The sequence below is a fragment of the Mustela putorius genome, unplaced genomic scaffold (assembly GCF_011764305.1).
Source record: "Mustela putorius furo isolate JIRA1106 unplaced genomic scaffold, ASM1176430v1.1 tig00003834_pilon_pilon_pilon, whole genome shotgun sequence".
Lineage (NCBI taxonomy): Eukaryota > Metazoa > Chordata > Mammalia > Carnivora > Mustelidae > Mustela > Mustela putorius.
Window position 1 is genome coordinate 70,214,602 of NW_025421987.1, and position 22,216 is coordinate 70,236,817.

The 22,216-nt window shown below is 37.2% G+C and overlaps 1 protein-coding gene across 3 annotated transcripts in view; it reads right to left on the bottom strand.

Annotated features, from left to right (window-relative positions):
* Positions 1-21,122: 21,122 nt before the first annotated feature.
* Positions 21,123-22,216, bottom strand: part of SERPINI2 (serpin family I member 2) — a 35,332-nt gene continuing 34,238 nt past the window's right edge. For all 3 annotated transcript variants that reach the window (XM_004756506.3, XM_004756505.3, XM_045088603.1), the window contains exon 9: positions 21,123-21,380. In XM_004756506.3, the coding sequence (XP_004756563.2) occupies positions 21,304-21,380 (77 nt within the window). In that variant the 3' untranslated portion in view covers positions 21,123-21,303. The remainder of the gene's footprint in view (positions 21,381-22,216) is intronic.

Sequence of the window (22,216 nt, forward strand, 5' to 3'; positions counted from 1 at the left end):
GGAAGGACTGATAAAATGAAAGAAAACATACCATCTGTCCTGTCTCCCACATCCTCCCTATATCTGAAATTGAGAAATCCAAAAGGGAGTACATGAAACCCCACATCAAATCCTGGTAAGAACAACTGGACTAGCTGTTCCTTAGGAAACTGGACGCTGAGGCTTGTATTAACCAGAAGTGAGCTGCAGCTCAGTCCCAGTCAGATGAACTCTTGCTGAATGTGAATAATGACCTCCTCACTATAGCAAACAGTTGAGAGAAGAAAGTTTCTGGAGGGGGGAAAAACAGTATTATTTTTCAGTTCTCACTTTTTTGAGAAGTAAAGCATAGAAAGAAAAGAAAAGACAGAAATATACCAAACAGAAGCGTTAGTTGACCGGTGGAACAATATCAAGTAGTCAAATATATATGTAATTGGAGTCCCAGAAGGATAGGAAAGAGAGAATGGGGCAGGACAGAAAAGCCTTACAAAGTAATGACTGAAATGTTTCCTCATATGTTTAAAAATACATAAACTAAAAACCCTTGAAGTTCAGTGAATCTCAAATATAATAAATTCATAGAAAGTGCACCTTTGAATATCACTGTCACACCACTGAAAGCCAAATGTAAAGAGAAAAATTCTAAAAGGAGTCAGGGTAAAAAGTATAACACACAGAGAGAAGTAACAATCTCATTAAAAGGACTGCAGGACAGACACAATGGATTGATATCTTTAAGATACTAAAAAAAAAAAAAAAAAAAAAAAAAAAAAAAAAACCAGAATATAAAATCAGCTTAGAATCTTACAGCTAGCAAAATAACCTTCAGAAATGAAGGTAAATCACCTACATTTTTAGATAAATAAATGAATAATAAATGAAAGCCGAGAGAATTTCTTGCCATCAGACCTGCACTACAAGAAATGCTAAAAGAAGTTCTTCAGTCTGAAGAGAAATGATACCATCTGGAAATTTAGATCTGCATAAAGAATTGAAGAATGTTGAAAATGGAAAATAAATAGATAAATATGCCTCGAATTATTTTTCCTCCTCTGATTTTTTTTTTCTACTTAAAACAAAAACAACATTTATCTTATGGGATTTACAAGTTGTAACGGTAATATACATAAGGATTTTAAGAATGATAAAATGAGAATACATGGATTATAATTTGGTGAGCTTCCTACATTATACATAAAGTTAAATATCATTAATTTAAGGTAGAATACGATAGGTTAAAGTGCATACCTAGAGCAACTACTTAGAAATATAAAAAATAAAAATCAACAGATAACATAGAACACTAAAATATATTGGATTAATGTTTTAAATATTTTATTATTTATTTCTTTGAGAGAGAGAGAGAGCATGAGTTGTGGGGTAGAGATGGGGAAACATAGAGGGAGAATCAGGCTCCCTGCTCAGGACCCTATGATCATGACCTGAGTCAAAGACGGATGCTTAACCGACTGAGCCACCTAGGCACCTCCTAGATTATTTATTTTTTTTTTAAGCAGGAAAGATCAAAAGAAAAGCAGAGAAAGCAAATGGAAAATAAAAGATTTTAAACATCAAGCAAACCAATCAATAGTTACATTAAATGTAAATGGAATAAACATGCCAAATAAGAAGTGCTATTGTCAGAGGGATTAAAAATGATTACTAATAGTAATTAGTAATAGTTAAAAAGTAATTACTGGGGTCCTGGGTGGCTCAGTGGGTTAAAGCCTCTGCTTTCGGCTCAGGTCATGATCCCAGGGTCCTGGGATCGAGCCCCACATCGGGCTCTCTGCTCAGCAGGAAGCCTGTTTCCTCCTCTCTCTCTGCCTGCCTCTCTGCCTACTTGTGATCTCTGTCTGTCAAATAAATAAATAAAATATTTTTTAAAAAAAGTAATTATTAATACTTATATATGCTCTCTATAAGAATTGCGTTTTAAAGGCAATATGGAGAGGTTGAAAGTGAAAGGATGGAAAAAGACTTACCATGCACATCCCGATAGGAAGAAAGTTGGTAGAACTACATTAATACCTGATAACATAGACACCAAAACAAGGGGAATTACCAGAGATAAGAGATTTTCATAATGATAACTAGATCAATTAACCAAAGTTATCCAATTTGTCTAAACATGTGTGCTCCCAGGAGGTCTGGGTGGCTCAGTTGGTTAAATGTCTGCCTTTAGCTCAGGTCATGATCTCAGGTCCTGGGATTGAGCCCCTCATCAGGCTTCCTGCTCAGCGGTGAGACTGTTTCTTTCTCTTCCTCTGACCTTCTGCCTGCTTGTGCTCTCTCTCGCAGATAAATAAAATCTTAAAAAAAATAAAAATAAAAATAAACGTGCATGCTCCCAATAGTGGAACTTAAAAGTAAGTTAAGCAAAACTTTACAGAAATAACATATAGACAAATTCACAGGCGACTTTAACATTTTTATTTTTTAAAAATGGATGAATTTATAATTATGGTAAGAAATTTCAACATTCTTAGGCCAATAATTAATAAAATAACTTTTTAATGTGGAAATAATAAGATCAGATTTGCATTTTTCACTTTGGTGGAATTGTCAAAGAAGTTTTGAAGAGGGGAAAGATAGAGGCAGAGAGATTATTAAGTAGTAATTATTTGAGTTACTGAGTAAGAGATGATGATGGCCTGAAATAATGAAGAAAGAAGTGGGAGTAGAGAACAGGTAATAAACTGGAGATAAATCTAATTTCTAAAATTCATGGAAACTGGTCACTTCTTGAATGCTTGGTACAAATGGGAGGTGGCAATAGGAAGATTCCTAGAATCTTCAAGGATTCTTGCTGGAAGACTGGATGGGTGCTTTTAATCAAAATAGTTTGAAGGAGGAGAATCACAACTGAGAGGAAAGTCAATGAGTTCTCTCTGGATCCTTTTGTGATGTCTGTGAGATGTTGAAAATGTCCAGTCAGCAACAGAATGTGTGGTCTGAGGCCCAGAAAGAGGTCAGGTTAGAAATAGTCACAGTAACAGAAGTCACCGGAATGGTTGAAGGATCCCAAGAGACAAGTACAAGGCCAAATAAAGACTCCTGGGCACCTGGGTGGCTCAGTGGGTTAGGCCGCTGCCTTCGGCTCAGGTCATGATCCCAGAGTCCTGGGATCGAGTCCAGCATTGGGCTCTCTGCTCAGCAGGGAGCCTGCTTCCCTCTCTCTCTCTCTCTCTGCCTGCCTTTCTGTCTACTTGTAATCTCTGTCTGTCAAATAAACAACAACAACAACAACAAAAAACCACAAATACAGACTCCTGAACTCTGTTTCAGAAAAGGTAGACAGAGGAAGAGAAAACTGTCATGGAAAAAAAGAAGGGAAGGATAGGATAATAATCAGAAAAAGCTGGTCAGGAAAACCAAGAAGAGAGATGAATTCAAGAGGATAACACCCAAGAGAGATAAATGCTACAAGAAAATCAAGACTGAAACACATCCCTTGCATTTGGAGAGCAGAAGATTTCTCCTTACTCTAACAGAATGACTTTCATGAAGAGAAGGGATGGAAACCTGATTGCACTCAATTGAAGACTGAATGAGTAATGCAGGTCAAGAAAAAGTTAATCTAACTTATTCTTTCAGTGATCTTAAATTTTAAGCTGAATAGGAACTCCTGACTTGAAATCAATAATTATTATTGTCAGCAATAATTAGAAAGTCTATTATGAACTATAAGAAAGATGCAGTAGACACCTTCTTCAATTTAAGTGACCAATAAACTCTTCCCTATGGAGAGATTATCATAGCTTCTTTTGTTATGTGGGTTTTCAATCTAAGTGACATCTTCAGAGATAATTAGCACTTAATACTATGTTTTTTATCAAGAGTGCTGTCTGTGTGAAGGGTCTAGAAAGGCATACGTTTAGATGGAAGAACACAATAAACACTTTAAGGCAATTTGGCAAAACCTTACTTATATTTTTTACAACTAAGGGTAGAATGCGTAGAATGGTTTAATACATCTTTCTTTGTAATTTATACAATGGAGGCACTCTCCAGGGAACTTGTGAGATTGAAAGGGTGTATGGAAGAGGTGGAGGAGGTAAATAATAGGGAAATCCAAATTACAGTCCTGTAAATAAAATGTTTCTCCTTAAGAAAAGCCCCATTTGAGCACCATGCATATACCTAGGAAAATGTCTTACAATTCAGATTGCAGGCAGATTAGTGAGTTCTCTCAGTTCTGCACTGTGATCTCTAGAAGTGAGACAAAGACAGTGAGAATGACTATAAGGAGAGGCGATAAAGAGGCTAACCCCAACTTTATTCCTGAAAAGAAGCATGGAAATTTTACAAAGTCCTAATTTTGCGTGTAGAACTTGGCATTTAAAGAATAAGAATCTCACAGAAGATCAGTTTTCTCTTCTAGTAGCTTCTGAATGGCCTGACTGCCTAATGACACAGGAAGGAAGAGGACAGGCTGTTGTGGCCAAAGCTTGCCTCAGTCCACCACCAGGAATGTGTTCCTGTCAGCCCTGTGTTGGGAGAAGGCAACAACGTCAATGTTCACTTAGTCTGCTGGGTGGCGCCAGATCATCACATAACTACCAAATCCCAGCAACGACTAGCATTTCAAAAATCTTAAATGACTTTCGTATAAATATATACTTGTGATCTTCATTATCTATTTTACATTTTTCTTACAAAATGCAAATAAGGATATCAAAAGGGGGGGGAAGCTTGAAATCTCTCCAGTGTTAATACATGAATTTAAAATGATGTTTTTCTGATATTAATGCTAAAACAATTTTATATATAGAAATGCCCAAAGGTAAGATCCATACTTATATGACTTCTCTGGTCAAAGCAGTAAATATAGGTGCAATATGGTTTACGAAACGGGAATATGTGAGTGTTATAACTACTGATGTGCTACAGCTCTGGGAAGATCTTGACCTTGTTCTACTACCAGCTCCCCTTTTTTCCAAGGGAATCCCCTTATAGTGTTTCTAAGCTTATCTTAGACAACCATAGTCTCATCTCTACACCCAATTCACAATCAGGCCCAAATAGCCTGCAGAATGCTTATTCACTCTCTCCCTGTTAAAAAATACTCCTGTTCTATATCCCATAACGTCAAGATTTTACTAAAGCAATGGCTACTTTCTTGAGTGGACTGTGCAGAACCTGCTTATGTTTTGGATGATTCTGTGGTAGAGACTGCTAGTTATCTATCAAGATTCATGCTCCTCTTTTTCCAGAGGATAGAATCCAAACTGGGTACAAGCCTACCCAGCTAAAACTATAATTTCTAGCCTCCTTTGCTTCTGTCTCTGGGATCTGACTTAGTTATCACCAAGAGAATATGAGAGGAAGTGGTAAGTGCAGTTTCCATTTCACTGGTTTAAAAGAAAATTGCTTGCCCCCAATATGTGCTCTTTTCCATTGCCTTGAGCCAGAACATGGACATATCTGCAATGTAGCTTTGATCATGCAGATGAAGACATTTCCTAAGAACTGACAGATCTTGTAAAGCCACTGTTTGGGACCTACTTTTTTAAATAGCAGCTTAGCCTTTGCCTAACTAATACAGATATTAATAAACCAGTGAGTTTTATCTTCCATGTTTGCATTTTTTAACACAGGCAGCAAAGACACTGACTTACTTAATGACAAGGAGCACCTTTCCTGCACACCTTGACAAGTCACCTGTGTCTGCAACTTTTATAGCGCTAATGATTAGAAAGCAAAGCCTATGTCTTTCTAGCTCTAGTATTTAGCAAATATTTTTAATACAATGTAGGTACAGAATCGATGTTTAATATCAGGAATGGGGAAGGTTTGCCACCTTCAAAATCATGTTTCGGAGGCAGCCACCTAACCCGCTAACACACAGGATGAACCCTGCACAGGTTAGGCTTTATGAGCACTTATATTGCCGCATAGCTGGATATAACACCAAGCTTGAAGACAGACCATATGGCTAATGCTCCCACATTTCAACCTGCCAGAAAGCATGGCAGGTGATCAGAAGATCAGTGGTGAATTGTATTGACACTGTAAACTTTACTGACAGCTGATCTGTACTCTCATATTAGGTGTCATAAAATTCCACGAATGGTGAGATACCTAGAGGTTTAACAATAATAAAAAATATATATACTGCTGGGTTAATTTACCAGATGAAGAATCATAGGAAATTTGCATTTTTAGCATTCATGCTGCTTCTCGAATGCTGTGAAAGAGAATCCTGGCTCTGCCTGGTGTGTCACTGAAGGCTGTGTTTGTGTAAGTTAAGGGTACACCTGGGCACACACACTGACCTCATCAGAGCAGGATTTTCTAAAGGGCGCTGCTTGAGAGCACTTCTCAGTCTGCTCTCTGCTCAGTAATCTTAACTTCAGTTGTATATCTGGTCTGCCAAGTCTAGGTACCAATCTACAACAAGTGATTGGAAGTGATGTTTGTACTGGACTTAATTATAACAACAAAATGAGTCATGGAAGAAAGTATTCAACCTATAGTTTTTTACCCTAATACATGCCCAAGAAATACAAGTAATGTCTTGATGGTAATTTGGAGTCCCTCTTCACTAAGAAATCACAGCTATTACAATGGAGGAAACATCTATCAGGGCCCTTGGTCGGTCTCAGATACAGGAATCCTAGAATAGATTGTTTTAGTCTGATGTTCTCCCAAGTCTTAAAGTGAACCGTTTATCCTCCTTATCCTTTGTCAGGCATTTCTTTAGATTTACCTTCTCTAGCTTTTGAAGATTGAATATGAAGAGATGAAATGTAGCTCTGGGTTTGGGAGAGACATAAACAAGCTACTCTGCCTAATCTGATTCCAGTTTAAGCTGCCGGAGGATTTTGCTTTTATCTCTTCCTGCCCAGCTCAGCCTACCAAACAAATACTTTAGAGTTAGGGCAAAAAGTCATAGATCAATAAAGTGTTTGCATTTTTCTAGAAACTTCTAAGAATCTGGGCATGCTGATCTCTAACATTTGTTAGTCCCTGGGAAGAATACAAATGGATGCCTACATATAATATGTCTAAGTATTTAAAAGTAATAAATCAAGCCAAGAATGTAAAGAAAATGCCTATTCTTCTATTTAGTTAAATAAACCCTTGTAATAACCTGAAAGGCCAGGTTTGAATTTAGAATTCTTAAATTCGTTGGGTTTCTATAACAATACATGGCAGCAAAAGAAAGCCAGTCCCTTGCATCCAAAAGGAGATAACCCATTCCCTTCTCTTCCATTACTGCTTCCATCCCCCTCGAGAAGAGGCCTGGTTGCACGTCCATCCCACCCTGTAAATCCAAGCTCCATTTATGTCCCTGAAAGCACCAGTCCTTTGGTCCTTTCTTGGGTCTTGGAGTGGGCCCTTTAGCTGCACAATATTTCATAGAGAGAACACACCTTAGAAATGCCTTAATCAAATGTTAGAAGTAGGCTTTGTCTATTTGGGAAATGAATTCTTGGATTTCAGGTATCCAAAGCTTGGTCTAGAAAAGAGTCCCAAGCTTTGGATGGATACATCCCTTGGTTTTGCTGACTTTTAGCTCTTTGGAGAAAGAGCATAATCAGAGGATGTTTATAACAAGGGACCCAAACCCTCCTATCTTATTTTAAGGGTGATATTGAATCTAGAGCATCACCAGGCAGCCAGAAGATGTTGGAGTTGGGTTTTGGTCCTGTTTCTTAATACCACCACCCAATTACAACATTTGAGAAAGTATACTTTTGAGTACATCAGTTATTAGTTATGTTAGATGATGGCAAGGAGTTTGATAACATAAAATCTCGTCCCTAGGATCCGCAAAAGCCTAGAAGAAATGAATTCTGGGTATAACCATGATAAGCACTGAGAATGGGGATTTCAAATGAATTGTTTATAAAAAGAACTATAACTGCAGCACATGTCACATTGCCCTAGTTACTAAATTAGCCTAATTAAGATCTTTCTAGTCTCAAGAGTGGACATACAGAAATTATTTTTCCCCTTTAATTAAATGGGTACTTACATAGAGACACATGTAAGACAGTACTCCTAAGACACAGTCAAAGGGCCTGGGTGGCTCAGTCATTAAGTGACTGCCTTTGGCTCAGGTCATGATCCCAATGTCCTGGGATTAGGCCTGGCACAAGACTCCCTACTTGGTGGGAAGCCTGTTTCTCCTTCTCCCACTTCCCCTGCTTGTGTTCTTGTGTTCCTCTCTTGCTGTGTCTCTGTCAAATAAATAAATAAATAAATAAAATCTTAAAAAAAAAAAAAAAAAGACATAGTCAAGCTTGAATTCAAGCTCCAATGTCTATCATTAACTAGAGGAATAAAACTTAGGGCATGTGGCCAAATGGTTGGGTGTTATATTTTCTCAGCATTCTCTAGGTAAGATTCAAAGGGAGTGGGTCACAGTATTAAGAAAACAGTTCTGGTGTTTTTTGGCTGGTCCAGGAGAGGTCCATCACTGCCTGTAGACCAGATGGTGCATGTCCCACTGATTCAGGCTGTAGGGGAGGGGTGACATTTAGGCCTTCCACTTTATGCATGTGATTGAGTGTCATTCTAACATTACCAACAGTGATGGGGCATTCTGACAAAGAGCATTCTGGACAAAATGCTATTCTAAAAATTGATCGTGGTGCTAAAAGTCAACTCTATGCTTCCATTGCAGACTTACGTACATCCATATTTATTTTCTATGGTTATACCCACATGTATATAGATTTTGAGTAATTTAGGTTAGAGTCTTATACCCCAAGAAAGAAATTTTATTACAGCATAGATGTTGCTTAGGGAGCCTCAAGTTTCATAAGGAGAACTCTCCAGGAAACTCTTACCAAAGCAGTTACCTACAATGATACATAAAAAAGAGTTTTTCACCAATTACTAAAACTGTGCTGATTATGTACTGAAATCACGAGGCACTGTGATTACCCAAGTGATTGGCTGGGACATAGGGTAGGTCACTAAAGTGACTTAGAGATTAATAGAAGATTTTTAGAATATATTTACATATCTCAATTCCAGTTTGAAAAGCAGTGTTTTTCCAGTTCACAAGGCACTTCTCTGAGAGCTAACATAATTAGGACCATCAGATTATTCTAAGCATTTGGAATTGGGGTAAAATGAAGGTGGCTTGGCTTGTAAACATGGGAAAATATGTGAATCCTAGTTAAGCACATGTATGAAGCAGCAAAACCACCAACCTATGGGAACAAATGAATTTATCAGGCTGCCAGAAAGAAGTAAAGATGAGAAACTATAGTGTTTCTATATAGGAAGGAAAATAATTTAATAATATCCTGAAGTCTTGATGTTGGTCACTTCTAGATTCTGGCCTTTCCTAAAAATTGGTTGCAGTTTTTCCCTTGCTAACCAAAATATCCCTGCATCCTCAAATAAATCCTCTTTCCTGTTTCAGCATGGTGGGTTTCTACAGCCAAAGAGCCTTGACTAAACATTATTTGAATTTCTCATTTACCCTGCAAAGATCTCTGTAAACACTGGGAAAATAGAAATGAGTTCTGCTTTTCTATGAATGCTTGTTTTCTTCAAAACCATTTTCTATTTTCTATTCTCTTAGGAGGGGGATATATACCCCCCACACACACACATACCCACATACCCCCCAACACACAGAGATATTATCCACACACATATGTATTTTTTTTAATTTGCATTGATTCTCTGTGACTATATTCTATGGCTATATTCTGCTCTATAGTCCATCTGTCCCGCTGTCATGTAAAGGATTTTGTAGCTATCCTGTTTCCTTTCCTGGTGTGATAAAGATATTGGGGAGGTGCATTGTACTTGCAATAGTTCTCCACATTGAGCACGTTCATCTCTGACTGTGATGTGTCTATTTCACAGTGTCATATCTTCCTGCTTTCCCAGACTCATGCTGTCACATCCCCCTCCCATTTGTCATTTAGGGTTTTGTTTTGTTTTGATAATGTTTAACTGTCTTATGCCATTATAGCCTATATGAATATATGCTAGGAGTTGTCAAACATTTTGGTCTGAAACAATCTTTCTACACTTAATCATTTAAGCATGCCAAAGAGCTAGATATTTGCCATGTTAGGAAATAAAACTGAGCAATTAAAAATATTTATATCAATTCATTTGCAAGTGGCAATAGTACAATTATTACACGTTCACACAAATAATGCATTTTTATTTTAAAAACTGTTTTCCAATTTGAAAAAAATTGTAGACAAGAGTAGTATCTCTTTATATTTTTCATATTTCTTTTATGCCTTGATTAATAGAAGACAGAAAGAATCTTCTATCTGTCTCTGCATTCGGTCTGTTGCAATGTCACACATGTTACAGCCTTGGGAAGCTCCACTGTACACTCATGAGAGACTTAGAGTGAAATGGGCAAATAACTTCATAATATTATTATGAAAATAGTTCAACTTCATTGAGTCTCAGCCACTTGGAGAAGTACTGCCATGCACTATGCAATTGCAACATTAACCTAACAATCAAGAAGTTAAAAAAGTAAATATTTTAACAACAAAAAAATCTCTTTTCATTTTTAACTGAACCAACCAAGATCATATATTTAGGGCATCCTACACCAATAACTTCTGATGGGGAAATCACATTCCTATTTTAACTTTGCTGATACATAGAATACTTTGGGGAAATTTAAATTGAATCTGAAGAAGTTTAAATATCAATCCCTATGGTGGACTGCTTTGTTAACTTTTCATCATCACATGGATAGAATGAATACATTAGTAAGTGACTTTATTTAAATGTCTTAGATGATTAGCATTATTTTTTGTTTGAATGCCTACATTTAGAAATGGACTATTTTAGCATTTTTCAGGCTTGATATAGTTTTATCCTAACCTACTGGTATAATAAGCATAAAAATAAATACACTAGCCATATTCAAATCACAGAATTCTACAAATTTCTAAAAGGAGGAGAATGTATAATGACAATGTATGCTATGATTTGGCGTATCTGAGAAAGCTCAAACACTCCAACTTTTAAATTCTTTCTTCAATAATCTCTAGGTAATTTGATCAAATATAGTGTTCTCCCTTATAATCTTTTGAAAATGCACCAGAGCAGAACTCACTTAATCATATTCTATTCTTAAATGATTATTTCTATGCCACACTGAACATTTACAAAGATATCTAAAGTTTTCTGCTAGTTCTCTTCTCTAGGATGCACATGTATAACCCTTTAAGGTGATTTAAAGGAAATCGGGTTAAGAAGGAGGCTGCCTGGATTGTAGCAAATCATTGCACAAGGCCATAGGGCAATGTGTCTACATTTCCACTATTGAATTCTAGGTTTTTGCTTCTTTCTTCCAAGAAGTGATGGCAAGGTAGAGACAAGGTGAGAAAATGAGGATATAAAGCTAAATAAGTAATTATTTATACTGACTTTAGCAATCAGCAGAAAAAATATTTGGCCATCAATTTCCAGAAGTCCTTTCAGACTGAACCTTTTTATATACAGATTATATTCTTTACTTTCATGTTACCATTTTTTTGTGTATAGCTGAATGTTATGACTGCCCCCCCCAAAAAAACAAAACCTCAATTCTTTTTTTTTTTTTAAGAATTATTTATTTATTTATTTTAGAGACAGAGAGAGAAGAGTGAGCAGGGAAGGGACAGAGGGAGAGAGAGGCAACCAGACTCCCCACTGAGTGGTAAGCCCCACCCAAGGGTTCAATCCAAGGATTCAGAAATCATGATCTGAGCCAAAACCAAAGGTCAGAAACTCAACTGACTGAGCCATGCAGGCACCCCTTAACTCTCTTTAAGGGCAGACAATAAAATCCAGAATCATAGCAACATAGTGACAACAGTAACAATTCCCAGCATCCAATCACAATGCTACATATTTTAAAAAGCAGAAAATGTGATCCATACATAAAAGGAAAATCAATCATTTGAAAAACAGACCCCAAAATAACACTGGTTATAGATTTAGCTTACAAGAACTTAAAATGGCTGTTATAAATATACTCAAGAATTTAAATTAATATATTTAGAATTGAACCTAAATAAAATTTGGAGGAAAATGGAAGAATTTTTTTAAATGAAACTACTACCACTAAAAAATATAATATCTAAAATGAAAATTTTACTGGGTGGAATTCAATGAATTAAACCGAAGAAGAAAAGATTAAAGAGCTCAAAGACATTACAATAGAAACTATGCAAACCAATGTACACAGAAAAACATGAACAACGTTGCAGTGTCCTGTGAATTGATGTGATGCAGTCTACCATACCTTTAATTCAAGCCCAGGGGAAGTGGGAAGAGGAAAGAAAAATGTTTTGAAGAATAATGGCCAAAAATATCCAAATCCAATATTAACTCTTAGCCCATGGGTCCAATAAGGACAACAACCCCCAGCAGGATAAGCACAGTGAAAATAGCATCACAACACATTATAATTAAATTGCTGAAAAGCAGGTTGAGAACAGTGTCACATTACTAGAGAAGACACCTTGATTATGGATTTCCCAGCCTCAGGAACTATGAGAACTAAATATATTTAACTCATCCAATCCATGATACTGTGCTGTAGAAGCCCAAGCTAAGACCTCAGTCATAGAGCCATAGAACCCCTATCTCAGCCATGGATCAACAACTTCCAAACTTCTTTTACCCGACAGAGAAAGAAACTTTCATCATCTTCAGGCACTTTTTCTTAGTCTCTTTTATAGTTAAAACATGTCCTACTTTATGCAATTATCTACAGCATTGGGGACCTCAGATAGACTGAAAAGGCAAACATCCACCTGAACGGGTGGTTCTAACAACGTTCTTTATTTATTTCAGTTCGATGACTCCTCATTGAGTAACTGTCAAAATGGAGCAGAGGCCTAGTTCCTATGGGAAACACAAAGATGAATGAGACTACTTTATGGTGCAGTTAAGAATACACAACTCTTCCTGGCCCCCCCCCCCGTTACAGGAGCAGCTCAAACAAAGAATTATTATGATATAGGGGGAGAGTGTTGGTGGAAGGAAGTAGCAAATGAGAGAAACTTGGATGACATTTTTAGAAAAGGAAATATTTGAAATCGGTCTTGAAGCAAAATTGGATCTTTGACAGACATTGTGCAAGAGGGGAGAAAAAAACATTTCCAGGAAGTTGAAGCAGATGTCACAGTCACTCGCCCAAAGTGAGAGATTAGAGATGTGTTATATAACCAAGCACCAATAAGTAAAGATTAATCTAGAAATGTGGGGTTGAATTATGGAAGACACTGAACACTAGTTACAGAGTCTTCACTTTTATTCTTCAGGCAGTAACAAGACAGCATCTTTATATTTCACTTATCTTTTTTCACTTGAATTTTTAAATATTTTTTTGTTTGAGAGAGAGAAAGGGAGGGAGCCCAAGGCAGGTGGGGGGAAGGGCAAAGGAGAGGGAGAGAGAGAATCTTGAGCAGACTCCCCGCTAAGGGTAAAGCCCAATGTGAGGCTCAATCCAGGAGCCTGAGCCTGAGCCGAAATCAAGAGTCGGCTGCTTACCTGACTACACAGGTGGAATTTTTAAAACTATGTTTTATTTGGATTTTTAATGTAGTATTTTCTCATTAGCTTCTTTCCTCACCAAACCTTGTATTCTGGTAGCTTCTTTACCATTTTATTACCAGATCGTTCTGAGCATGGCGAAGGAAGCTTCACAGAACAGAAGCAATATACCTTGTTTCAAGTCTTCCCAGAGTACGGTTCCCTGACGGGTAACAAAACTTGTTAGTATGCAAATACCCAGGACCCAACCAAGACCTACCAAATCAGAACCTTTGGAGATGGAGCCAAACCATCTGTTTTAACAAAGCTCTCCAGGTGATTCTGATGCACATCCAAGATAAGAACAACTGGCTTAGTGACTTAGAAGTGGGGTCGGGAGTCAGAGAATCAGAGTTCAGACACCAGTTCTACCATTTATATTCCATGGGTGCCCTTGAGCAAAGTTCCTTCGCCTTCTGGTTCCAAATTTCTTATTTCATAAAGCGTATAACAGAGATAGGGGCATTATATAAGATATTGGTATTGATATTACATAAAATATAATAATATAATATGATAGGAAATTAGGTAAGATATTGATACGGATATTACATAAGATTTAAGATACTATATACTACTCAGTAAGATCTCTTTAAGTATAAATTGTTAATTACAAAGTAGAAACTTAATTGCCCCCAATTTTTCTCTGTATGCTTTCATAGATAGGAGAATATGAATAATGTGATACAAGCTATGACAAACCAAATAATTCAAAGTTAATATGTATACATAATCCACAAGAAAAATCTGTTCAGAAAAAAATGCCTGTTGAGAACTGCTCAGACTAGTTTTTCTTCTGTCATTTTCTGTGAAGCATTGAGCACATGCTTTTAAATATCATTAGCAAGCCTATGCCCTCATCCCTTATAAGTAGGTATAATTTTTATATCAGTTAGAAATCTGTTAGGACAAATCTTCAAAGATGATACCCTCAACCTCTACTCCTCCACCTCCCACCACACACACACACACGTGCGCACAGAAGTTAAAGGCTGCTTTATCTATTATGGAAAGAAAGATTCTCAATCAAGACAGCTATCTGGCAGCCAACAAAGCACCTCATTAATGGGCTTTCTGAATTTTACATCCTTTCCTGTCTTTTGGTGAAGACAGATTTTTCCCATGCAGCTGAGCAATTTGCAGAGTAAAATGCACTAGATTTGGGAAAACTGAAATAGCATTCCAGAACTTTACCTTACCAGGTGTAAGAAAACATACACTACAGGCTAATACATGCAAAACATGCATTAAGAACATAGTGGTATTATTTTGCTGAACACTAGCTTCCTAGTTCCTATGAACTAACACTATCTGGTGTATTTCTTGCTCCTAGCAGAGACCAGCATGGACTCCCTAGTCAGTATTGGCATCACAGGATAGGATGGATGAGAGCCACACAATCATTCAGAAACCGAGGCTGATGGGGCCTCTGCCATCTTCCAGATGCTTTATAAGGTTTCTGTGGTCACCCTTAATGTGGATGTACAGCTGACAGGGTAGACAAAAGGGAAAGAAAAGTAGACAAATGTGTTTTATAACCACTGTAGCCAGAAGTAACACACAGCATTTCTGTCCATCTTCCACGTGGTGAGAACAGGCCAAGCAGTCTACCGAGTTCATGGGAGGTGTGAATGCAGTCTCTGGCTGGGTGTTGGGTCAGCATGCACTGGTCGACTTTTGAGGTTATCATAGGCCACTTGGATAAATATGATGGATGAAATGATGTCCCCAGGCAGGCCACCACTGGCCAGCAACAGCTCTTTCCTGAGGAAGCCATCATCAAAAATATTCACTACATAGAGGTCTCTGCCACCAGAATAAAACTGTTTTATATATATTCTGTTTTTAAAAATTAAACCTCAGGGGAGCCTAGGTGGCTCAGGTGGTTAAGCATCTGCCTTCGTCTCAGGTCATGATCCCAGGGTCCTGGGATCAAGCCCTACATCGGGCTCTCTTCTCGAAAGAGCCTTCTTCTCCCTCTCCCTTTACCTGTTGCTCTTCTCTGTCTCTGTCTCTCTCTCTCTGTCAAATAAATAAATAAAATCTTTAAAAAAATAAAATAAAAATTGATTCTCAAATCTATAAAAGGACAACGGTAAATTCATTAAGGGTAATGTAACAGACCAAGATTTGCATGAGAAGCATAGCCTGAAATTTTTGTTGGTTTTATGAAAACACATTGTTTATGGATAATGGTGACTCAAAAGGTATTATTCCAGAAATGTGCCTTTGATGAAAATCTAAGATTTACAAACATAGGACTTTGGAATAGAGACTTAAAATAAGATTTGTTCAACCCTTCAGTATACTGGTGAGGACATCGAAGCCCCAGAGAATTGAGGTGACAAGCCAAAAATATAATTTTAGGCAGTAAAAAATGTCTCATCTTTCACTTCCCTTATGCCATCAGGTATAAGGTCAACAAAAGAAAAAAAAAAAAAACAGATTTTGGCTTCTAAAACTTTAGACTTTATCTAGAGTTGATCACACAAGGAGCCAGAAAACAAACAAACAAACAAACAAAACAGGAGAAATACAGGGGAAAAACAGATGATAATACATTGACTTTCTACCCCATGCAGAGTGAGTCTCAGGATCCACACAGCTCAGGGGTCAGCCCCTCATTGGGTGTGCCTCAGTGATGCTAGGCCCTCCTGTGAGAAAATATCTTACTTCCAGAAGTCCAAACCACTGACTTCTAATGAAAGCTGCCTAATTTTTCTCTGTGTCTTTCAAGATTTCCAGATCATTATTACCCAATTCAGGAAATTCTATAAACCTCAACCCCCAAAAGAAATCTTCAGACTTTGACCACCTAGGTCCCACAGCCTGAGGTAGCAGACTTTCCTCTAAAGCATGCCATGAATTATAATTGTGTGAAGTCAATAAACCCAATTCCAAAGTTTCCAAAAAATATTACTACTTTGAAGACCGTTTTATCTCAAGGAAGAAAAAAATGTAAATGTGATATGTATATGATGGATTAGATTTTTCCAAAGAATATTTATTTGATATTTTTCTCCCACATAGATTATATACTGTTGTGATCTTTCTTTTTCTTTTTTTTTGAATTTATTTTTTATTTTCAGCATAACAGTATTCATTATTTTTGTACCACACCCAGTGCTCCATGCAACCCGTGCCCTCTATAATACCCACCACCTGGTACCCTGACTTTCCACCCCCCGCCCCTTCAAAACCCTCAGATTGTTTTTCAGAGTCCATAGTCTCTCATGGTTCACATCCCCTTCCAATTTCCCCCAACTCCCTTCTCCTCTCTAAATCCCATGTCCTCCATGCTGTTTGTTATGCTCCACAAATAAGTGAAACCATATGATAATTGACTCTCTCTGCTTGACTTATTTCACTCAGCATAATCTCTTCCAGTCCCACCCATGTTGCTACAAAAGTTGGGTATTTGTCCTTTATGATGGAGGCATAATACTCCATAGTGTATATGGACCACATCTTCCTTATCCATTCGTCCGTTGAAGGGCATCTTGGTTCTTTCCACAGTTTGGCGACTGTGGCCATTGCTGCTATAAACATTGGGGTACAGATGGCCCTTCTTTTCATGACATCTGTATCTTTGGGGTAAATACCCAGTAGTGCAATGGCAGGGTCATAGTGAAGTTCTATTTTTAATTTCTTGAGGAATCTCCACACTGTTCTCCGAAGTGGCTGCACCAACTTACATTCCCACCAACAGTGTAAGAGGGTTCCCCTTTCTCCACATCCCCTCCAACATCCCCTCCTGTCTTGTTAATTTTGGCCATTCTAACTGGTATAAGGTGATATCTCAATGTGGTTTTAATTTGAATCTCCCTGATGGCTAGTGATGATGAGCATTTTTTCATGTGTCTGATAGCCATTTGTATGTCTTCATTGGAGAAGTGTCTGTTCATATCTTCTGCCCATTTTTTGATATAATTGTCTGTTTTGTGTGTGTTGAGTTTGAGGAGTTCTTTATAGATCCTGTATATCAACCTTTTGTCTGTACTGTCATTTGCAAATATCTTCTCCCATTCCATGGGTTGTGATCTTAAAGATTTAACATAGCTTAGCAAAGAAAATTATTTCATATTTTTTATTTCATAACTTATTTTATATATCTTTTATAAATATATTACAGAAATTTTTAACCTTTGTGATATGGAGCTATAGTAACTACTGAGTTAATTTCACTGAAGGGGAAAATTAAAGGTTCTAACCTTGAAAGTGCTTTGGCAGCTATGTTTCTTGAACAGGAGAGAGGGGGATTTTCAGCTTGAACCCATACCAGAAAGTTATCCTCTCTTCTTTTTTTTTTTTTTTTAAGATTGTATTTATTTATTTATTTGAAAGGGAGGGAGAAGGAGAAGCAGATCCCTGCTAGTCAGGGAGCCTGACACTGGGCTTGATCTTAGGGCTCCAGGATCATGACCAGAGCCAAGGCAGACGCTTAACTGACTCAGAGCTTAAACACTCTCACCTTGCAAGGCAAGTAATAGCTACCAGGTGCAGAGCATGAAATTGGAGAAGAAAAACATCTGAGAGTGCGAAGTCAGCCTCCATAGCAGGGAACCTGAGGCAGATGTTCAGCATATCTTAGTGAAGAAAAGCAAATAAATGAGAAACATATTATGAAAAAAAACTACTTAAAGCAAAACTGGGGTGGTCTGCTTATTACATTGTCTCATTTATAAAACCCTTCTTAATTCTTTACCCTGTTTTATTTTTTCACTGGTTATGATTCTTTTGCCACCAGTAAAATGGCAGCTCCATGAAAGCAGAGACCCTATCAGATTTGTTCACTTCTATATCCCTAGTCTCTACAGCAGTGCCTGGATCATAGTGGAAGCTCAATATTTGTGGAAAAAATAAATAAATCTCCAGAGCAAACTCACATGTTACACATGAAAGAGGATGCTAAGACTCTGGCAATCCAAAGGAAACAGGAATTCAGATAGACCTGAATAAAACTACTATCCTCTTAACAGCCTATTATTCCTCTTCTTCCTGAATTGAGGAAGCATATTTTTTTAAAGATTTTATTTATTTATTTGAGAGAGAGAGAGAGCATGAGAGTAGAGAGGTCAGCAGGAGAAGCAGACTCCCCGCTGAGCAAGGAGCCCAGTGTAAGACTCGATCCCAGGACTCCAGGATCATGACCTGAGCTGAAGGCAGTTGGTTAACAAACTGAGCCACCCAGGCACCGGAGGAAGCATATTTTAAAACCCGTTCCATGATGAGCAACAAACTTGTGGTATATCAGTAACATCAAGATTAGTATTTGCTGTGTGATAGCTGAGTAGCTCAAGTTGACAGTCTAGAAAAATGAATATTGCTTTCAATTCTGTTATGGTTTTAAGTGATCATAATTAATTATAAAGTTGTTTTCATAATGTTTTGAGTATTTTTCTAGGTTTTTCTGTAGATAGATATCTAGACTTCAGAGACTAAACAGCACAGTGTTTTAGGAGAAGACCAAAGACCTACACTACTTTAAATGATTTACATAGGGAGCACCTGGGTGGCTCAGTTGGTTAAGCAGCCAACTCTTGATTTCCGCTCAGGTCATGATCTCAGGGTCCTACGATCAATCCTTACACCAGGCTCCGTGCTCAGTCGAGAGCCTGCCTGAGGATTCTCTTTCCTTCTACCTCTGCCCCTCCGCCTGCTCTCTCTCCTTCCCACTCCCTATAAGTAAGTAAGTAAATAAATAAATAAGTAAATAAATAAATGGTTTAAGAGAAGGGATTTTTTTTTAAATATTTTATTTATTTATTTGACAGAGAGAGAGATCACAAGCAGGCAGAGAGGCAGGCAGAGAGAGAGAGAGGAGGAAGCAGGCTCCCTGCTGAGCAGAGAGCCCGATGCGGGACTCGATCCCAGGACCCTGAGATCATGACCTGAGCCGAAGGCAGAGGCTTTAACCCACTGAGCCACCCAGGTGCCCCAAGAGAAGGGATTATAACTCAGAGATTATGTTCACTCAGATAGTCTCGGCTTCAAATTTGGAAATACTCACATTTGGAAATACTGTTAAGATTACCATATTTATTTGCCATGTGTCCTTGGCTAATTTCTATGACATCTTTGAGTCTCAGTTTTTTTCATCTGCAAGGTGGGTACTATTATCCCACAGGGTTTTCAGTATGTTTAACATAATGTAGATAAAGTGCTTACTTCAGTGCATGACACATTATTAGAGCTCTACAATGGGTAGCCATTATCATGAAATTCTCTAAGAATTGCCAGACCAATCAAAGGATACTCTACATCATTAACATGAAAATGGAAAAACTGAAACACACATTATATCAAGTCATTGGAATGCAGTATTCTTTTGAATATTTGGATCTGACATTTCCAAGTATTCAGAGAAAGGGTTCTGCATTTAATCTTTACAGATTACAATCTTGGCTCTAACTCTTCCTTAGATCAGTGTTATAAAATCTTGGAAGGTCAGCTTCCTAAATCACACTAATTGAGCTGCCACTTTCATGTGTGTTAAAACTTTATAAAAGTTCTCATTATTTTACTTTCTCATACAAGTTTAAAGTATAAATCAGAAAATAGATAATGTCCCAAAAGGTATTAAAACAATGGTAAAAACTAAAAGTTAATACATGGAGTTAAGATTAAGTTTTTTCCCTTTGCTCACTTGTTTCTTAAATTCCACATATGAGTGAAATCATATGCTATTTCTTTTTCTCTGACTCATTTCACTTGGCATGATACTCCCTAGCTCTATTCATATCATAGCAAATGGCAAAATTTCATTTTCTTTATGACTGAATAATATTTCACTGTATATTTATATATGTCACACCTTCTTTATCCATTCATCAAAAGGGAGAGTGAAAAAAAACAAGAATCAGACTCCTTACTATAGAGAACAAACTGATGGTTACCAGAGGGGAAGTGGGTGGAAGGTTAAATGAAATCCGTGATGGGGACTAAGGAGTGCACTTATCATGATGAGCATCAGGTAATGTATGGAAGTGTTGAATCACTATATTGACAGCTGAAATTAATATAAAGTTGTATTCTAACTAACAGGAATTAAAATAAAAACAAAACAAAAGATGAGGTTAAGATTAATAAAACAGTCGGGGCGCCTGGGTGGCTCAGTTAAGCCTCTGCCTTCAGCTCAGGTCTTGAGCTCAGGGTCCTAGGATGAGCCCCACATCCATCGGGCTCTTTGCTCAGCAGGGAGCCTGCTTCCCCCTCACCCTCTGCCTTCCTCTCTGCCTACTTGTGAATCCTCTCTCTTTGTCAAATAAATAAATAAAATCTTAAAAAAAAAAAAAAAAAAGAAGGCTAGTAAAATACTCCGAGCTCATCTACTATCATGGATCCTAGATCTCTGTCTCTCCAGAGAGCCACAAACCATGCCCACTCTGTCTCTTGACCTTACTTCTGCATGGCCTGGATAATGCTGTTATGCCTGGGGTCAGATGGCCCAGTTTTTTTTAAGAATGCAGAGACTTTGATATCTAAGATAGAAATCTAATATCAAAATATCTTGGATGAGACTATTCTAACATATTAATAGTAGTATTTTATATAAGTCCACCGCTTTTGATTCACATAGATTTTATAAAACATAAGGACAAGAAACATTAAATGAATAAATTCATTTATTAATAATTTCACTTACTCATTAATATAGATCTATTTCAGTAGCGATTATTACACATATGGTTAAAACAGAAAAAGATATGTAGAAAATACTTGCACAGTGATGCTATTTTGCCAATCAATTATTTTTCAGGAATCATCTTGTGTTCTGAGACTCTTCAATCACAGTGAATCTAAATCTCTTCCCTTCATCTTTTGGGTGTCAGGATTTGTCACCCTTCCCATAAACAAAATTGATTCTAGGAAGAGAAAAAAAATAAAAAACCACTAGGAATTTCTGGAGAAAAAAATTGACAATAATTAGTCTTTCTGAATATTTTAACAGATCATTTAGTATTTTTTTCGGTATAAGATAAATAAGCAACATCTAACAACAAAACCTTCTCCTTTGCCTAAAATACATAATTATATCATTATTAATCATTTTCTGGTAATTTATGAAGTGAATTAACACCGATAATAGCTTGTCATGGAAAATGTATTAGTCCTGTTTTTCATATAGGAAGGCAAAAAATAAAGAGGTAGAGAGGTGTTCTAAATATAGAGACTCAGGCAAACATAGCGTAATGAAAGGGTGATGAAAATGGTGAAAATTATAAATTAAAGACATTAGCAGTCATCATTTTATACCTGTAACAGAAGCCCTTAGGGTTGAGTGAAACCTCTCAGATGCACTCCTTCAGCTCTAAAGCTAAGCTTATTGCAAATGACAATATTTTCTACTGCTAGTGCTTTCACATCCTCACTGCTGTGATATTGTATACAGCAGAAATGTAAATACCTGAATCCAGTCATTCTGTGTTTGCCAGTGAAAAGGAACTAAGAACAAGAGGACAAAACAGAAATAAAGGAGGTGTCAAAATCCAGGCACCTTTCTTTTCAACTAGGGTAAGAGAAGTGCCTAGAATGGATCAATTGCCAAGTGTTGCCTTGATTTTTATGTTCCTTACAGATATATGTAATAAGTGTGTATTTCAAAAGTGATAAAATAAATAATACATTATATGTTTATTTTAAAAAAGTGATACAATTTACAGAATTTTAAAGCTATGAAAATTATACTGAAATGTGTTTG